The sequence below is a fragment of the Abramis brama genome (assembly GCF_963993115.1).
Source record: "Abramis brama genome assembly, chromosome: 5".
In the NCBI taxonomy this organism is placed as follows: domain Eukaryota; kingdom Metazoa; phylum Chordata; class Actinopteri; order Cypriniformes; family Leuciscidae; genus Abramis; species Abramis brama.
In genome coordinates, this window is record NC_139967.1 from 47,846,585 (window position 1) to 47,862,835 (window position 16,251).

Sequence of the window (16,251 nt, forward strand, 5' to 3'; positions counted from 1 at the left end):
TGTGAAGATCTGCACTCAAAAAAATGACTCTTTGGTTGAACATGATTTAATCATGGACAGTGGTTCCACGTGATTGATTCAAGTTATTCGAGCACGACTGAATCAGGTTATTTGGACAAGACTGAATCAAGATATTTGGACATGATTAAATCAAGTTATTTGGACGAGTCTAATTTTAATTGAGTTTACTCACTTCGCTTAAGTTTATCCAACATGAAGTATTTGGGTTGAGATAACATGGCTCCATCATGTGGAACCACTGTCCATGCTTGAATCATGTTCAGCCAAAGAGTTATTTATTTGTGTCTATTTAATAGACACACAGAGTTAAAATAACATACAATCAACCTAAATATAGCTTTTCTTTTAATACATACGATGTTGGCAGTCTAAAGATGGTACTGATATTGCATCACTAGCAATCCCATTGGAGTTGCTTTTAAAGCAACTTGAATTCTTAGCAGGTCCTTCACCGAAGCACATGCTCGACACTTTACCACAATGGTAACTCACCCATAAACACCTACATATAAGAAAGTTGTTTAAAATACCAACATAATAGAATATTAAACATTAACAAGTCTCCCTATTTTCTCATCTTGCTTACATTTTTATCAAAGAACACTGGTACAAAGCAATTATGACAGACCAGGAGGATATTCTTATTTAGTATTTATTGAGATACAACATTTACTTCACAAAACATTCTAAGGCATAAAACAAAATCAGTGGGCTTTATAGTAAAAAATAAATAAATAACATTAAAACAATATTATCAGACTTTTTCACCAAATAAGTGAAAACTGCACAAACAAGGAAATATGGTTGTTTAAAATGTGTAAATATAAAATAATATTATACTAATAAAATAACTGAAACAGACTGGACCATTTTTAAGTAAAATGTTTCCTCTAGATTCAACAGCACTTTATGAATAAACTTTGAGAAGTTAGTGTTCTCTAAATAAGGGCATAAATAAGTGCAAAAAACAGCAGCAGTGCACTGACCAAGACTTGGTAGACATCACCACCTCATCTTCAATCAAAACATCCAGTGAGTTTAAAGACAACGTTCCTCCTCACCAGCAATGATGGTGACTGCTGCACCTGGTCAAACTCCTTTTCCTAAATGCATTGAAAGAAAAAAAAGAAAGTGTTAGTGTATGTCACCACATATCATAAAAACGACCCTTGTGAGGGCAGACACTTAAATTTTCATAAATTAAAATAAAGACGTGAAGGATCAGAGTAGTGTTTATTCAGAAGGGTTTGTGCCCATTTAAAACCCTGTAGTACTTTTCACAACACGTCTTCCAGTTTGTCAGAAGGATTTTATTGGGAAAAAATGTCAGGGGTTTATCGGTTGAATGTTCTAGAGCATAAAGAAAATCATTAATAAAATGTAATTTGGCATCAGTCGGTTCTTTATTACAAAGTAGAAAGTAAAGTGGTACTTAAAAGGGATATTTCACCCCAAAATGAAATTTCTGTCATCATTTACTCACTATCACATCATACCAAACACAAGAATCTTGTTCAGCTTTGGAACAAATTATTTGTTTTTTTTTTATGTCATGGACCATCCATCAAAAGTCTATAGACAATCAATATTTAGCTTCAATAAGTACATAAAGATATAGCCTAGCTAATCCATATGAATAAAGCAGTTTTATACAAGTCTTCCAATGGATAAAATATGACAAAAAGTATGAAATATATTATTTATTTATTTTTCTTAAGATGAACAAAATTATGGTTTTGGAACATGAGGGTGAGTAAATCATGACAATTTTCATTTTATTTTTATCCAAGTCATACATTTATTCTAATGACATAATGATTTATGCTAAAAGGATAAAGTATTCCTAAGTAAATATAATGTAGTCCTGACATGTGTCCTACCTTGTGTGTCTTCAAATCATCAGCTGACTCTTCCTTTGAGATAGTAGACATGTCAGGATCGTAGTTCTAATGACATCAATGCCATTTTTGCACTTGAAGGCAAAACACAAAATTATGGTAATGTAACACAATTAAGCAACATTTATTGAGTTTATTTTTATGATTCATAAGACAACTTTCAACGACTGTCTTGTGCTTATATTCAACAGATAGCTGAACAGATTCAAAAATGGTCAAATTCATGGTTTTCTCTATGGGAGTTGTAAAATGAGACCATTTATAAAAAATAAAAAAATATATATATATAATAAAAATATAATATCTTTGATCGATGCCATGAAAATGAACAGAGTGCAAAGATAGATGATTAAACTAACAAACATGTGCAAACTTAGACACATACCTTTTCGCTTGATGTTTAATTCTGTTAATGGCGCGGTGATCTCTTTCAGGCATAAAATCGTGGATTCTGTCATAAATTCATCCGTATCAGTCGACATAATAAAACAGTTGTTAAAATAGTTTCTAATCAGACTGATGCAAATGGACGAAAAAGTTACCTGTTTGTTTGCCGTTTAACGTTAATTCAGTTGATCTAGGCTTAAAATAGTGCAATCAGGCCATAAATACATAACGTTCAACCAATATAATAAAACTGTTGGCTAATATTTTTTCTAATAACACTGATGCAAATGGATAGATGAGTTAAGTTAACTTTAACTTACCTGTTCGTGTGCTGTTTAATACAGTTTATGGCGCGGCCATCTCATTTAGGCTTACAATCGTGCATTCTGTCATAATAACACATTAGTATCAACCGACATCATAAAACAGTTTGATAATATTGTTTCTAATAACAGTGATGGAAATGGATGAACACGTACCTGTTTGTTTTAAGCTTATATTCCAGTTAATGGCGTGGCGATCTATTTGAGACATGCGCAGCATTAACGTATTTTATGAATGTTGCCGCCAGGATATGCAAATTGCGTCACAACAAATTTCCGCTTCCTTTTGGTTGAGAATGTGGTTTGTTTTCAGGCTGTTTTGACATTCAGTCCGGCTGACTTTATAAAAACACACATTTTATATGTGTGATTGACTTTTACTAAACATTATTTGTATCAGTCTGATTTAACAGCAATTTAAGACAAATAACAAACCTAAAAACACCAATAACCATTTAATTGCACTTCTATAATTATAATCAAGCTATAAATTAATAAACAAAAATATTTAAAATAAATTATAAATATTATGTAAGTTATTATATATATTTTTTTAATTCAGTCAACAGTTTGACTGAGCTAAGTGATTGAAACATGTACTTTTAAAATGAAAACTTTATGTTAAACCAACGAGTGACAGTTTTAAGTCAGTTTAACATGATACAATCATGTTGAAATGAAAAATAGCCAAAATGGCATTAATTCAACATGAATTGTTCAGGTAAAGTGAACAAAACTGAAAAATCATTTTTTTGAGTGTGTTAGTCCTGCCCACAGCGTTTCTTCCAGCTGATTCACACATACACACACACACACACACACATTTGTCCTGCGTCCTGCCTTCAACGATAAAATGTTCGCACAACGAGGATGTTTATTTAGCGAACCTCGAGGTTGTTTGGTTGTTTCAACCTTTGGTTGTTTACTAGCCTCGAGTATAGTTGGTGCTGCAGGGAGTAATGCCATAATAATAACAGTATAGTGGCAACGATATGCGTCTGTTCATTCATTCTTGTCAAAGTTACCCGCCGAATTGACAACACGCTGATGTCAGACGCACGTCCGTTTACAAACCAATCAATGTCGAGTTGCAGCCCACAGAGATGATGACGACAGGACGCAAGTACGTCATGTAAAGTTCTTTAGTGCGCTCGCATAATTGCAATGTGAAACCAAACCAAAACTAACCGAATGTATCAAAACATGAACTTTGGTTCGTACCTTGGTGTGGACTTTCAGGTGTGAAAACGCCCTAAGTTCAAGTACCCGGTGTGAAAGCCTCTAGACAGTTATTTCTTTACACGCAGGCGCAGAACGCTCATGCTAGTTTCTAGTCGTCTGTAGTCTTTGCGTTGTGTTTAAATGCAGCATTTTGGCTTTCGTTGCCGCTAGTTCTTTGACATCAGCTTGGTGTGTCACTGTCTTATAGAGGTAAATGATCCTCTCAGGTGATACCCGTATGCCTGGTTATTTTGCTCTGTGTTCTATGTTTCAGCCAGCAAAATATAGAAATATATGGTTGGGAGTCTGAGATACCTAGTATAATATTCCACATAGATTGGAACACATAATTAGTCCAATAGGCTTTCATTCAGATCTCACACCTGCTATTATTTATTTCTCTGCTCTTCGTTCACATGAAAGAGAAGGTGTGTGTTGATCACAGATGCTTTTATCAGCCTTTGAATCAGCTTTTTCATTCATTTTTTCCTCTCCTCTTTTGCTTTATGCCTCTCTTCACCTTTGTTTCCCATCGTTCTGTCTGTCTGTCTGTTTGTTTGTTCCGGTCGTGTCTTTCACTGCAGCTGTGCCATGTGCCAGATCCGTTTAAATGTCTGTATGTGTGTGTGTGTGTGTCTTGGATATGAATTAGGGCCACGGTTCTCAAATTGACTCAAAATAGGTTGCACGTTTTGTCATATAGAGTCACAGACAGCAGGGAAAAAGCAATGCCAAAAGTAAATAAAAAAAGTAAGCTATCCATATAATCTGTTCCAAATAAATGGACCAATCAACTTTTCAAAGTGAGGATGAAAAACGTCCCAGACTTTTTGCCATTGACGTCAAAAGGTGTGCATCCAATCAAACGGCATCCGTCACTGATCACAGATTATTCACAGTTGTGTGATGTCCCCTCATTCTTTGAAAACTATGCACAAACATACACAATGAGAAACTCATGCTATATTTTTACATTATGTTTGTGTTCAACGACAAGAAACATGAAGCACAATTAGCCTTCGCAGAGCCGAGATCCGTCGTAACACACTGCCTTTCTTGGTTTACGATGAAGTCTTCTGTATCTCAGCAGGACAGAAGTGTGTTTGCCTGCCATGTTTATTTTATTATTAAACTTTGTGAACGTTAAAAAAAATAAATAAATAAACAAGTACAAAATGCAAGTAAAGGCGTCGTTCTCTCATGACCCTCGTCCTGCTCGCCACACCTATAGATTGCATTGTTATATATTTTATTGACAACTCATCAATTAAATATTTACCATCGTATTTTCTGCATAATTAGATGTTTTTAAATAAACACTGTCAAAAAACTGCAAGTTTTAGGGCTGGATGATATTAATATAATATTAATATAAGTGATCACATGGATTTAGACCTACCTATATTGTATATAAAGCGCTCACAGACAAATTTGCTTTATGTTTTTCCCCGGCGTTGAAATCAGGCTCATATAAATGTCAGGAAACACAATCCTTCTGCATGTCAATATCCACGATCACTGGATCTTTGGTAAGTTGTAAGGAACACTATATCGAGTCCAACCTTTAGTTTAAACTGACAATCCTTCGTTTTACTCTAGGGCTGCACAATATATCGAAATTATCGAAATATAGAAGCTGTAGGGATGTTTTCTTGTCACAAAAAGAATGTGAAACATGTAGGTTTTATAATTTTAAATATATTTTAAAGATAATTTAAGTTTATTTTACACACTTTAAGCATTATCGTATCACATATCGAATATCGCATTATTTAATGAGTTATCACATTTTTCTTCAATATCGTTCAGCCCTAATTTACTTAGTTTCCTCTATTAAATCCAGTCACGCTGCAGCTCTTCTGCCACTCAGTCCGGCTGACGTCAATGCACACCCTCTATAGGTGTGGGAAGCCTGTACTATGGTTTGTACATATTTGTGTGATTTAATAAACTCATAGCTGGTATTGAGTCATATTGTGGCAGGTATACGTCTGTGTGTCCGTTTGACACGGTGATGCTCTTGTGCGATATAAGAGGAAATGATGAGGCTTCATGAATCATACAGGCACACACACACACACACACACACGCTCTGACACCGACACGAGAGCAGCTGGATCAACGGCCATGTGGCGACTCACGGGAAATGTCATCTAACTGTCATTTCCTTCCATACATGTTTCATTTCATTGTGCGGTGTAATGACGGCACTGCTGTCTGCGTCCCACAGGACAAACACAGTGTGCTCTCAGTGATCAGAGGCCCGTTACTCTTTTACTCTTTATTTCCCTCGCTTTTGCAGACACTAATCTCGAGGAAAAATATGCTGCACTTAAATTGCATTCAACTTGACACTGCATGCATTCTTTTGGAATTCAGTGATAAATGTTGCAACTCTAATCATTCTAATACTCTAAAAACAAATTTGTTAGTAGAATTATTTCATTTCTTTTTCAGACATGCAACAGGTAATGAGATGAGGCATTTATAGGGAAAAGGGGAGGAAAATGCATACATGCATTAAACGAGAGATGATATACTGTATATTACAAGACTGTTCCCTTTATAGATGAGTTATTTTAATCTGCTTTAATCAACTGGACCTTATTGAAATTAAGAGTTACTTTCAGTTCTGTGTGATTGACCCGAACATTTGCACGAACGCCAGGTTGTCTGTGGTCAACACACTAGTGTACTTGAACTAAATGGGTGTAAATGTCTCTTTTCATAGTTATTTTGTTGTAATATAGTAATTTGATTGGTCATGTATAATATTAATTGCATAGAAAACAATGCAAGACATGTTTCAGATCACCATTAGAGGTGCTGTAAGAATTATTTTACGGTATTTTAGCGTAACACTTTATTTTACAGTGTCCTTGTTACATATGTTACATGTACTTACCGTAGTATTAACAATAAATTATGCATAATTACATGCAACTAACCCTCAACCACATCCTAATCATACACTAACCCTATAGTAAGTACATGTAGTTGCTTAATATTACTCAGTACTTAAATATATAATTACACTGTAACAATGACACCTTAAAATAAAGTGTAACCAAGAATTGTATAACGAATTGTACACAACAATGCCAGTTACTTCTTACTAAAGTATTATACTGCATGTCCTTGCTGGATGTCTTTGGGAAAAGCTCTTACTGTATGACTGAGTTGTCAGTTGATCTTTTTATATAATGAGTGTGTTATTTGGCTGCCTCCAATGCAAGGATATCACATGATGGACAATGATGTCCTGAACTTAATTTAACCCAGCGGTTCCCTGTCGTTTCCACGCATGCCTCTTTGACCTCTGTGATGGATTCAGATAATGCCACAGTCTCCGCAGAGAGAAAACACTGCAAAATAATGGACAAAAAAAAGGTCAAAACACTAGTGATTCCACTGAACTGACCAACTTTGGGAAAATGTTGTAACTTTCTTCTGTAAAGTAAGCCAATCAGATAAGAACTTGCCAGAATGATAAAGTGCTTTCCAATTTTGTGTGCAATATTTCTGTTATGGAAAGGGGCGGGACATTTTCCAAACACACTGGAAGCGCTTGACCAATCACAACACACTGATCCAGCCGACCAATCAGAGCACAGTGTGCTTTTCAGAAGGAGGGGCTTCATAGAGACAGGAACTAAACTGGGGTGTGTGTCCCGAACAACGCCGTAACTCGCTGCTGAACTACTATAGTACGATGCATCGTTGAATAAATCAACTAGCCAGTCACGACTGTTTCCCGAAAACATATTGTCGCAAATTGGTCATTCAACCACGTTGGTTAATGATGTCACGCAGGTGGTGGAGAAATAACTACTGTTAATGAATCTGTTTGAGATCGAATTAACGCTGAAGATGTTTTTCTATAAATTACGGACATGACATCTGAGGACTATTTCTCATTTTTCTCCGTTTTTTTTGCTTTATTTCCAGATTCAATCATAGGCTCATTCTTACACACTAGAGCTCGTTCACACATGCGCATTCTTCAAAAACAACGCTTTAAATCTCTTGACAAACTAAAAGACGTAAATGACATTTGTATGTATTCTAAATAAAAAATATAGATTGTACTTCAGTACAATCTATATTTTTTATTTAGAATACATACAAATGTCATTTACGTCTTTTAGTTTGCAAGGTTGTTTGGCTCAAGATAAGGATTTATTGAGTCCACATGTCATGCAAACTAGAAACTTTCACTCTATCACTCCAAACACACAACTCTGCGATGCTGTTTGCGACGATGGTTTTGGGAAACGCCGACTCGTTGAACTGCTGATAACGATGGAACTTGCGACCATAGTTGTCTAACGTTGCTTTCGGGAAACGACAGACTGGAAAGAGAGGTGCTGCAACAATGGAGAATATGTGAAAAATAATGTTTTTTGAACATTCAAGCATGAAAACCTGTTGTAGAATCCAAAAACAAAATCAAGACTTTGTTTATGGTCTCTTTCATTGTTTAATGTGTGTTTTTGTGTTTAATGAAGCTCAATAGTCTCTGAACAGCAGCATGAGGTCATGAGTAATTCATAAACACGCTGTAGTCTTTTCGATGTGTGATGTCCCACGCCTGACATGAGGAGTTTTATGTCCAGGATTATAGAAACATTGTTTTCTGCAGTCGTTGCTCTGTGACTCTCCTGGAAGAGGCTAAAAATAACCCGGCCGCTCAACGGTTCTTGCGTCATACTGGACACTCAGGGACTATCTTTACCTCACACTGGAGCGCGTGTGCACACACACACACACACACACACACACACACACACGCACGCGCACACCTACTGTCTATCATTAGTGTGTGCGTGATAAGATGGGTAAAAGCAGCTTATGAGCAGATAGAAATGTTTGTTCATGTCATTATCATTAAAAATAGAAAATAGAAGTATTGGTATCAGTACTGGAATAAAGAAAAATATAGCATTTAACAAATATTGGTAACACTTTATAATAAGTATACATTTACAATTCATTTGCAAACTACTAGTTTATAGTTTATTCATAGGTAATATATTGTAGTCCCTACACTGTTAAAATATTTATAGCCTATATACTGTGGCTATGTGAGTTCTTCATTTATTGTCACTGTAATTAACCAAATTATTACTGTTTAATTTGCTCTTTTGTAAAGAGTTAGATAATGGTTTTTTTTTTATGCTATCTTATAGTTCTCACATTCTCACATAAAATCATTATTTCTATGGAAAGTCCCCATAAAACATGGAAACCCTACGTGTGCGTGAGTGTTTTGTGTGTGTGTGTGTGTGTGTGTGTGTGGTGTGTGTGTGTTTTTTGTGTTTGTAAACATCAAGAACACTGAATTTGAATGCAATTAATGTCCAATAAAGGTTGGTTTAAAGCACTTAATTTTTGATTTCCCATGACCTAATCTAAGTGAAGATTATTTACTTCTAATAACAATTAACAATTCTTTTACTGCTGGTTTAAATACTGTTCACCATTTATATGGTTAAAAAGTTGTTTACAAAGCATAAAAATATTATCTAACTATTTTTATGAGCTAATTAAATAATAATTATATTTTAATTACTGTACTGTGACAATGAATGAAAAACGTACTTTTCGAATATAGCCTATTCATAGTTTAACAGTGTAGAGACTACAATATATAATTTATGTGCATATTTATGATTACACATTTTAAAGATGTGATTAATCACAGAAACCTGTGCAATTAATTATTATTTTTAATTGATTCGCCGCCCTATTGTCAATTTTACGTGCAAATATCTACAGTTGTATTCAAAAGTTTTTGCAGAATCTGCAAAATGTCTATATATATATATATTTTTTTTTTTTTTTTTTTTTTGCCATGTGTCTGTTATTTTGTTTCCTGTAGACCACAGGAGGCAAGCTTATTGAGAACCCATTATTACAAACAAGATCAAACATGAAACAAAACCATGGCATGAAAACTCAAAATGAAGACAGGAACATGAACATAGACTTACAACCAGTTTTCTACAGGAAACAAAACACCAGACACATGGCAAACATGAGGGCTTCAATACACAGACTAATGACAAGACAAGGGACACCTGTGAACAATGATCAGACAATTAACCAATGACAAGACGCATGGCAGGATCACATGACAAACGGAATCACATGACAAGACACAGAAACATGACAATATAATATGACAATAGCTGAATTTATAAAAATAGCCCTGTTCATAAGTTGAATCATAATACTGTGTCCTTGGATGACCAATGACTGTTCTGTGATATTCTGTCCCACATTTGCCCTGATGTTCCTCAGAGAAATCCTCCAGATCCAGAACTTTCTTTGGTTTTCCAGCATCTTCTGCATATTTGAACCCTTTCCAGCAGTGACAGATCCATCTTTTCACACTGAGGACACTCGAGGGGCTCAAACACACATGGGCGTAGATTACGCGGGGGACGTGTCCCCCCCACTTTTTATAAAATGTAAATTCGTCCCCCGCACTTTTTCATAGGGCAAGTGTGTTCACGACAAGTTGAGGTTTTCGCGGGCCAATGTGTGTACATCCAGATTTAAAATTCAAAGAGTCAAGATAGTCTATATGTGAGTTTCACATTTCCATGGTAATCAGTCACTCGTGCGTCACGACACGCCTGTGCTCGCACCCGCGCTGGATCCATCATTTTCATAGAGGTCGTAATGAGTTCAGAACGGCAAAAAAACGCTTCACTCCTTTTTCCCGAAAAAGTCAAGCACTGTAAGTTGTCATGTGGTATCCGAGTTGTGTTGCACAATGATGAATAACACTGGCTATTTCTCCAGTTGAATAATTAACAAGTTTTGTTGGAAATTGAAAATATTCACTACCCGCACAAACGTGCGCTTATTTTCAGTCTTTTTTTATTCGTAATGTCTTTTATTTTCACGGATATGTAATCAAAGCCCTTCAAATTAGAATAAAGATGGTGATTGTTAATGCTGAATTTGAATTTTCATGCATTAACAGCCACTATATCTGCAGCGCTGTAACATGTGTAGCCTACATGATGTTTACCATATGTCATTCGGTAACACTTTACAATTAGATAAAAAAATTGTAGACAAACTTTAAGTTGTCTTGAAAAAGCCTAACCAGAAATTTCAAAGTAGTTTTAAAAGCTTGAAGTTTGACGTAGCCTACACAAAAAACTATTTGAAATATGTAAACAATATAGTACAATATACTTGGCTATGTGCAGTATAAAGTACAGAACATCTGCATTTCTTTCTTTCTTTCTTTCTTTCTTTCTTTCTTTCTTTCTTTCTTTCTTTCTTTCTTTCTTTCTTTCTTTCGTAAAAAAAACTAGTATAACGCTTGACATTCTGTCCCTCTCACTTTTGAAATGATGGCTACGCCCCTGCAAACACAACTATTACAAAAGCTGCAAACTGATTCACTGATGCTCAAAAAAGAAACACAATGCATTCATTTCATGCTTGAATGTTCAAAAAACATTATTTTTCCCCGTATTCTTCATTGCTGTAGCTCCTCTCTTCCCAGTCTGCCAGTAACGCTTTTAGTTCCTGTCTTCTAGAAGACCAAAAAAGTACAATTTACCCTGAGCAAATTAAAAAAACTACACACATATCAATGCATCATGTTGCCTTCTTGAGCATCAGTGAGTGTTTGCAGCTTTTGTAATAGTTGTGTGTGAGCAGTTTGCTATTTACTATAAAGTAATGACTACAAAGCGGTGTTGGAATATTCAGTTCGGGCAACATCTGATTATTTGTTAATCTTGCCACTGTAAATAATAATTTAGAATAACAATATTCTAAAACCCTTTGAGTTTTAGAGTCTGTAGCCTGACATACCAACGCTATCTCACGACCAATTCGTACAAATTCGAACGAACGATTAAAAGGTGGCTAATGCGTACAAAATCGTACAACCTCACTCGTACGAATTTGTCTAAGCCCATGTGATGGGTAGGTTTAGGGGCGTGGTCAGGTGTGGGTCATTCGTACGAATTTCATACGAATTGGGCAACTCGTAAAATCTGTACGATTTAGCAAAAATCATTCTAATTCGTACGGGTGAAGTCGTATTAATTTGTACGAATTCGCCACCTTGTAAAAATTCGTACGAATTACCATGAGATCGGGTTGGACACACGGTTAAAACTACTCATGATCACCCGTACACAAATTTATCACATTTTATTGTAGTAACATGTTGTAGTTACTATACAGTATTTTAGGCTTTTTTTATAGAAAGTATAGATTGTTTGGTTACACTTTATTAAGGTGTCATTGTTACAGTGTAATAATATATTTAAGTACTGAGTAATATTAATTAACTACATGTACTTACTATAGGGTTAGGGTAGGATTAGGGTTTGGTTGAGGGTTAGTTGCATGTAATTATACATAATTTACTGTTATTACTATAGTATATGTAACAAGGACACAGTAAAATAAAGTGTTACCGGATTGTGTTTTAAAATCGATAAACATTGGCCTATACTGTAAGTATGGTAATGAAGAGCCACCAATGGTCTTATTATAGTTTTAACAAATGCCACAATTAAGAACTATGGCACTTTTTTACAAGGGCAAGTACAAAATAGTAAAGGGACAGTTCACCCCAAAAAATAATATTCTGTCATCATTTACTCACCCTCATATTGTTCCTAACCTGTATTAGTTTCTTGTCGAACACAAAAGAAGATATTGTGAAGAATGTCGGCAACCAAACAGTTGTTGGACCCCATTGACTTCCATAATACAGGGGAAAAAAACAACTATGGAAGTCAATGGGGTCCAACAAATGTTTGTTTACCGACATGCTGTGTGTGTGAGTAAATGATGACAGAATTTTCATTTTTGGGTGAATTATCCCATTTAAGAGCTATAAAGTCCGGACCTTCATGAATTATGGACCAAGCTAATTTTCTCCTAAATGTCTTCAGCTCTAATGATGATTGATATTAGAAAGAAAAAAACCTCTTGCAAGATTTAAACTGGATACTCAGCCTTTGATGGATCTTGTTTGGATGTCTTTAAAGAGAGGACAATAACCATTTATAACTTTAATGTTACGTCAGTCCTGCATGGCAGATATGTTTTATGGTAATGGATCCTGAGACAGTTTCGTTTATTGCTTTCTGATGAATGAATTTATTTCAGCAGAGTGTCTATGAGACTTTAATGAGACTGATGTGCAGCCATTAGAACTGACAAGTTTGTAACTCGGTCAAGTCTCCCCAAATTGCGAATGCCTTTCCAGGCTGGTTTTAACTCTGTGATGAATGTGACGTCTCGGATCTATCTGATTGTAGGAGGACTGAAGGTTTCACGTGACCTTGCATTGGGATCTATCACGTATTATAGATCAGACGGCTTTATCTCTGCTCATTATTGCTGAATAGTCTGTTTTGAGAATAATGTTTAGCATAAAACCTTAGTTTATGAGAACACAACGCACAGCCTCCCTCAGTAATGACCTCTCAAAAATATAACAACTTGCAGTTTTAATGCACCAGGGCTGATGAAATGTGCACAAATACCTGTGTGGACTGTGTGTGTGTGTGTGACAGAGATCTGCTGGCGTATGACATGTGCCTGTTTCTTTTGCGAGCTTTTGATTCACGACTCGGCCGCTTCTAAAAATAACAGCAAGCAGTGCGGGACAGCGGCCTGTCTCGAGAGAGAGAGAGAGAGAGAGAGAGAGAGAGAGAGAGAGAGAGGGAGAGAGAGAGGGGGAGAGAGAGAGAGAGAGAGAGAGAGAGAGAGAGTGAGTGAGAGAGAGAGAGAGAGAAAGAGAGAAAGAGAGAGAGGGGGAGAGAGAGAGTGAGAGAGAGAGAGAGAGAGAGAGTGAGTGAGAGAGAGAGAGAGTGAGTGAGTGAGAGAGTGAGAGAGAGAGAGAGAGAAAGAGAGAGAGAGAGAGAGAAAGAGAGTGTGCAGTCTTCTATTTCTCTCTCTCTCTCTCTCTCTCTCTCTCTCTCTCTCTCTCTCTCCAGTAATTTTGTTCAGCAGCACAGTCGCGCCTCAGAGCAGCCGCTGACACACACACACACACTCACTCACTCACTCACTCACTCACACAAACACACACACACACACACACATACAGTCTGCAGCAAATGTAATAAAACCGTGGAGAGAGTGAGACAAATCCACACAGAGAGAGAGCGAAAGAAACAGGTAGAACAAAACAGACACAGAAAAGGGAACTTGCATTTGTAGACAGAAGTGCAGAAGAGGCGTTTAACGTACGGGACTGAGGATCAGCACATGTGAGAGAGCGGACAGATGCCTGTCTTCAAGGTACACCTGCTTTACACCTAACTGTGTGTGTGTGTGAGAGAGACCGGGAAGACGGGAATACATTACCTTGTTATTTTATCAGTTTTATTTTATTAAATGTGTAGCTGACATTGACATGGATGTGCAGTTTCACTGAATATCACAATGGGTTTCAGTAAAGATTACATTTCATATATTTTTTTTTAAATTTGAGTTTTAATGCAAGTTTCAATAATTATTTTTGATTTTTAGTTCAATTTAATATGGTTAAGTTGGTGTCTTTTGAATCCTTTTAAGGTTTTCTGATGCATATTTGATGTTTACTTCTAACAATGATAAGCTTCATGTATACGGACAGTATAGCCTACGTATATTTTGTGGATATTATTTTGGATTTATTTCCTTTTTAGGAGGTAATATTTTATGCATTTCATGATGAGTGATGATCACCATATATGAAATGTTTAACATGCTCATATTTTATGTCTCTGTGTGTGTTTTATTGGTTATAAATGGCGTTTGCTGAGATAAGCAAGTGAAAAACTGTTAAATAAAGTTTCTTGCTCTAGTTTTCACATACAGCAAATCATACGCAGAGAGAGGTGACGTACGTCATGATAGATTGCTGTGTGAGGTTTATATGACTGGGCAGCCGCTGACTTGTACATTTCCCACAATGCTCATGGAGGCGAGGTAAACTGTAACTGTATGAGACAGACGTGCGTGTAAATGCGCAGGAAACTAAGACAGCGAACTCATTTGAAGAGGAGATTTCTCAACTTGTTGTTCTCAAACACTTCCTGCTGTTGTGGCATTTGAGAAAAACTTTAATTCGTCAGTTTAAACAGTTTACCCACATAATCCGTCATCATTTATGTCGTTATGTGAAACACAATAAGAGAAATTTAGCAAAGTGTTCATACTGCTCTTTTCCATACAAAGAAAGTGCTGTAAAAGTACAGTAGTTCATATGACTGGTGTGATGTGTTTGAAGCCGTTCAGTCGTTGTTGTGTGAGCAACAAACCCAATAATTAAGTCCCTACTGATTACAAATCTTCCCTTTCATTGCTTGCACACATTTAAAGATGGCGTGTGTCAAGATGTGTCATGCAAGGTTTCACGTCAGTGATAAGACAAACTCAGTCAATGCTGTTTGATGCCGGCGATGTCAAATATGGCGTGACGTGTCCTATTAGAATTAATGAAAGATTTGATTTAAGAGCTGCTTGTGTTGCTTTTTTTGTCATTTCAGTTGTTGCACGTAGAATACATTTACTTTTGTGTGTAAGAAACCATGTACGAAACCAAAAGACAGAAAGACCAGCAAACCCTTGTTTCTTATTTCCCATGGGAAGGAGGAACCATTAAGGTGCAAAGCAACAGTAATGGTAAAATGAGATTAAAGTGAAAATAAAACACACACGTACCAACAGCTTAGACACCAGGGTTGTGCACCATTCAGAATACTGGAAATACAGTCACACTTTAATTTTGCCTCAATTAACTCCTAATTACTGTTTATTAGGTAGTTGTTAAAGGGGTGGTTGATTATGATTTCACTTTTCTAACTTTAGTTAGTGTGTAATGTTGCTGTTTGAGCATAAACAACATCTGCAAAGTTACAACGCTCAAATCGCTTTTTAAGGACTACAACAAACGGCTGGTAGAGACTACACGACATTCCTCCCGGGTTAATGACATCACCTTAGAATTTACATAAACCCCGCCCCCTGAACACGATTTATAGATTATCAAAACAGAATATGCTAATCAATGACTAGAAGATAACTACACATAAGCTACATAAATTCATCAACTAACCATTCAGAAATGTCCTGTTGCTTCTACATGTTGTCACTTCTTCTTGAGTCTCTCCATCATTGTCTGACTCCGGTTTGAACATAAAAGGCTAAAAGTTTTTGAAATTTTCAGTGCATGTGTGTGTGAGGTAAAAGGACACAAGCTGTTGAAGCTCCGCCCCCTGTGCCGGGAGCAGCAGCTCATTTGCATTTAAAGGGACAGACACAAAACTGTGTGTTTTTGCTCACCCTCAAAAAGTGACAACTTTAACATGCTATATAACAATATCTGTGGGGTATTTTGAGCTAAAACTTCACATACACAC

General features: G+C 36.3%; 1 protein-coding gene and 1 long non-coding RNA gene across 9 annotated transcripts in view; one reads left to right on the plus strand and one right to left on the minus strand.

The window, feature by feature from the left end:
- Window positions 1–16,251, plus strand: part of rgs3a (regulator of G protein signaling 3a) — a 185,604-nt gene that overhangs the window by 90,078 nt on the left and 79,275 nt on the right. Inside the window, exon 1 of one of the 8 annotated variants that reach the window (XM_084114356.1) lies at window positions 13,857–14,146. The exons of the other annotated variants lie outside the window; for them this stretch is intronic. Coding sequence (XP_083970482.1) covers window positions 14,132–14,146 — 15 coding nt within the window. The 5' untranslated portion in view covers window positions 13,857–14,131. Of the gene's footprint in view, window positions 1–13,856; window positions 14,147–16,251 lie in introns of those variants that run through there. 8 annotated transcript variants of the gene reach the window in all.
- LOC311083093 lies at window positions 995–2,419 on the minus strand. Its single transcript, XR_014606206.1, has 3 exons — window positions 2,305–2,419; window positions 1,902–1,993; window positions 995–1,124 (listed from the first exon to the last, which is right to left on the minus strand). It is a non-coding gene; the product is annotated as an uncharacterized lncRNA (long non-coding RNA).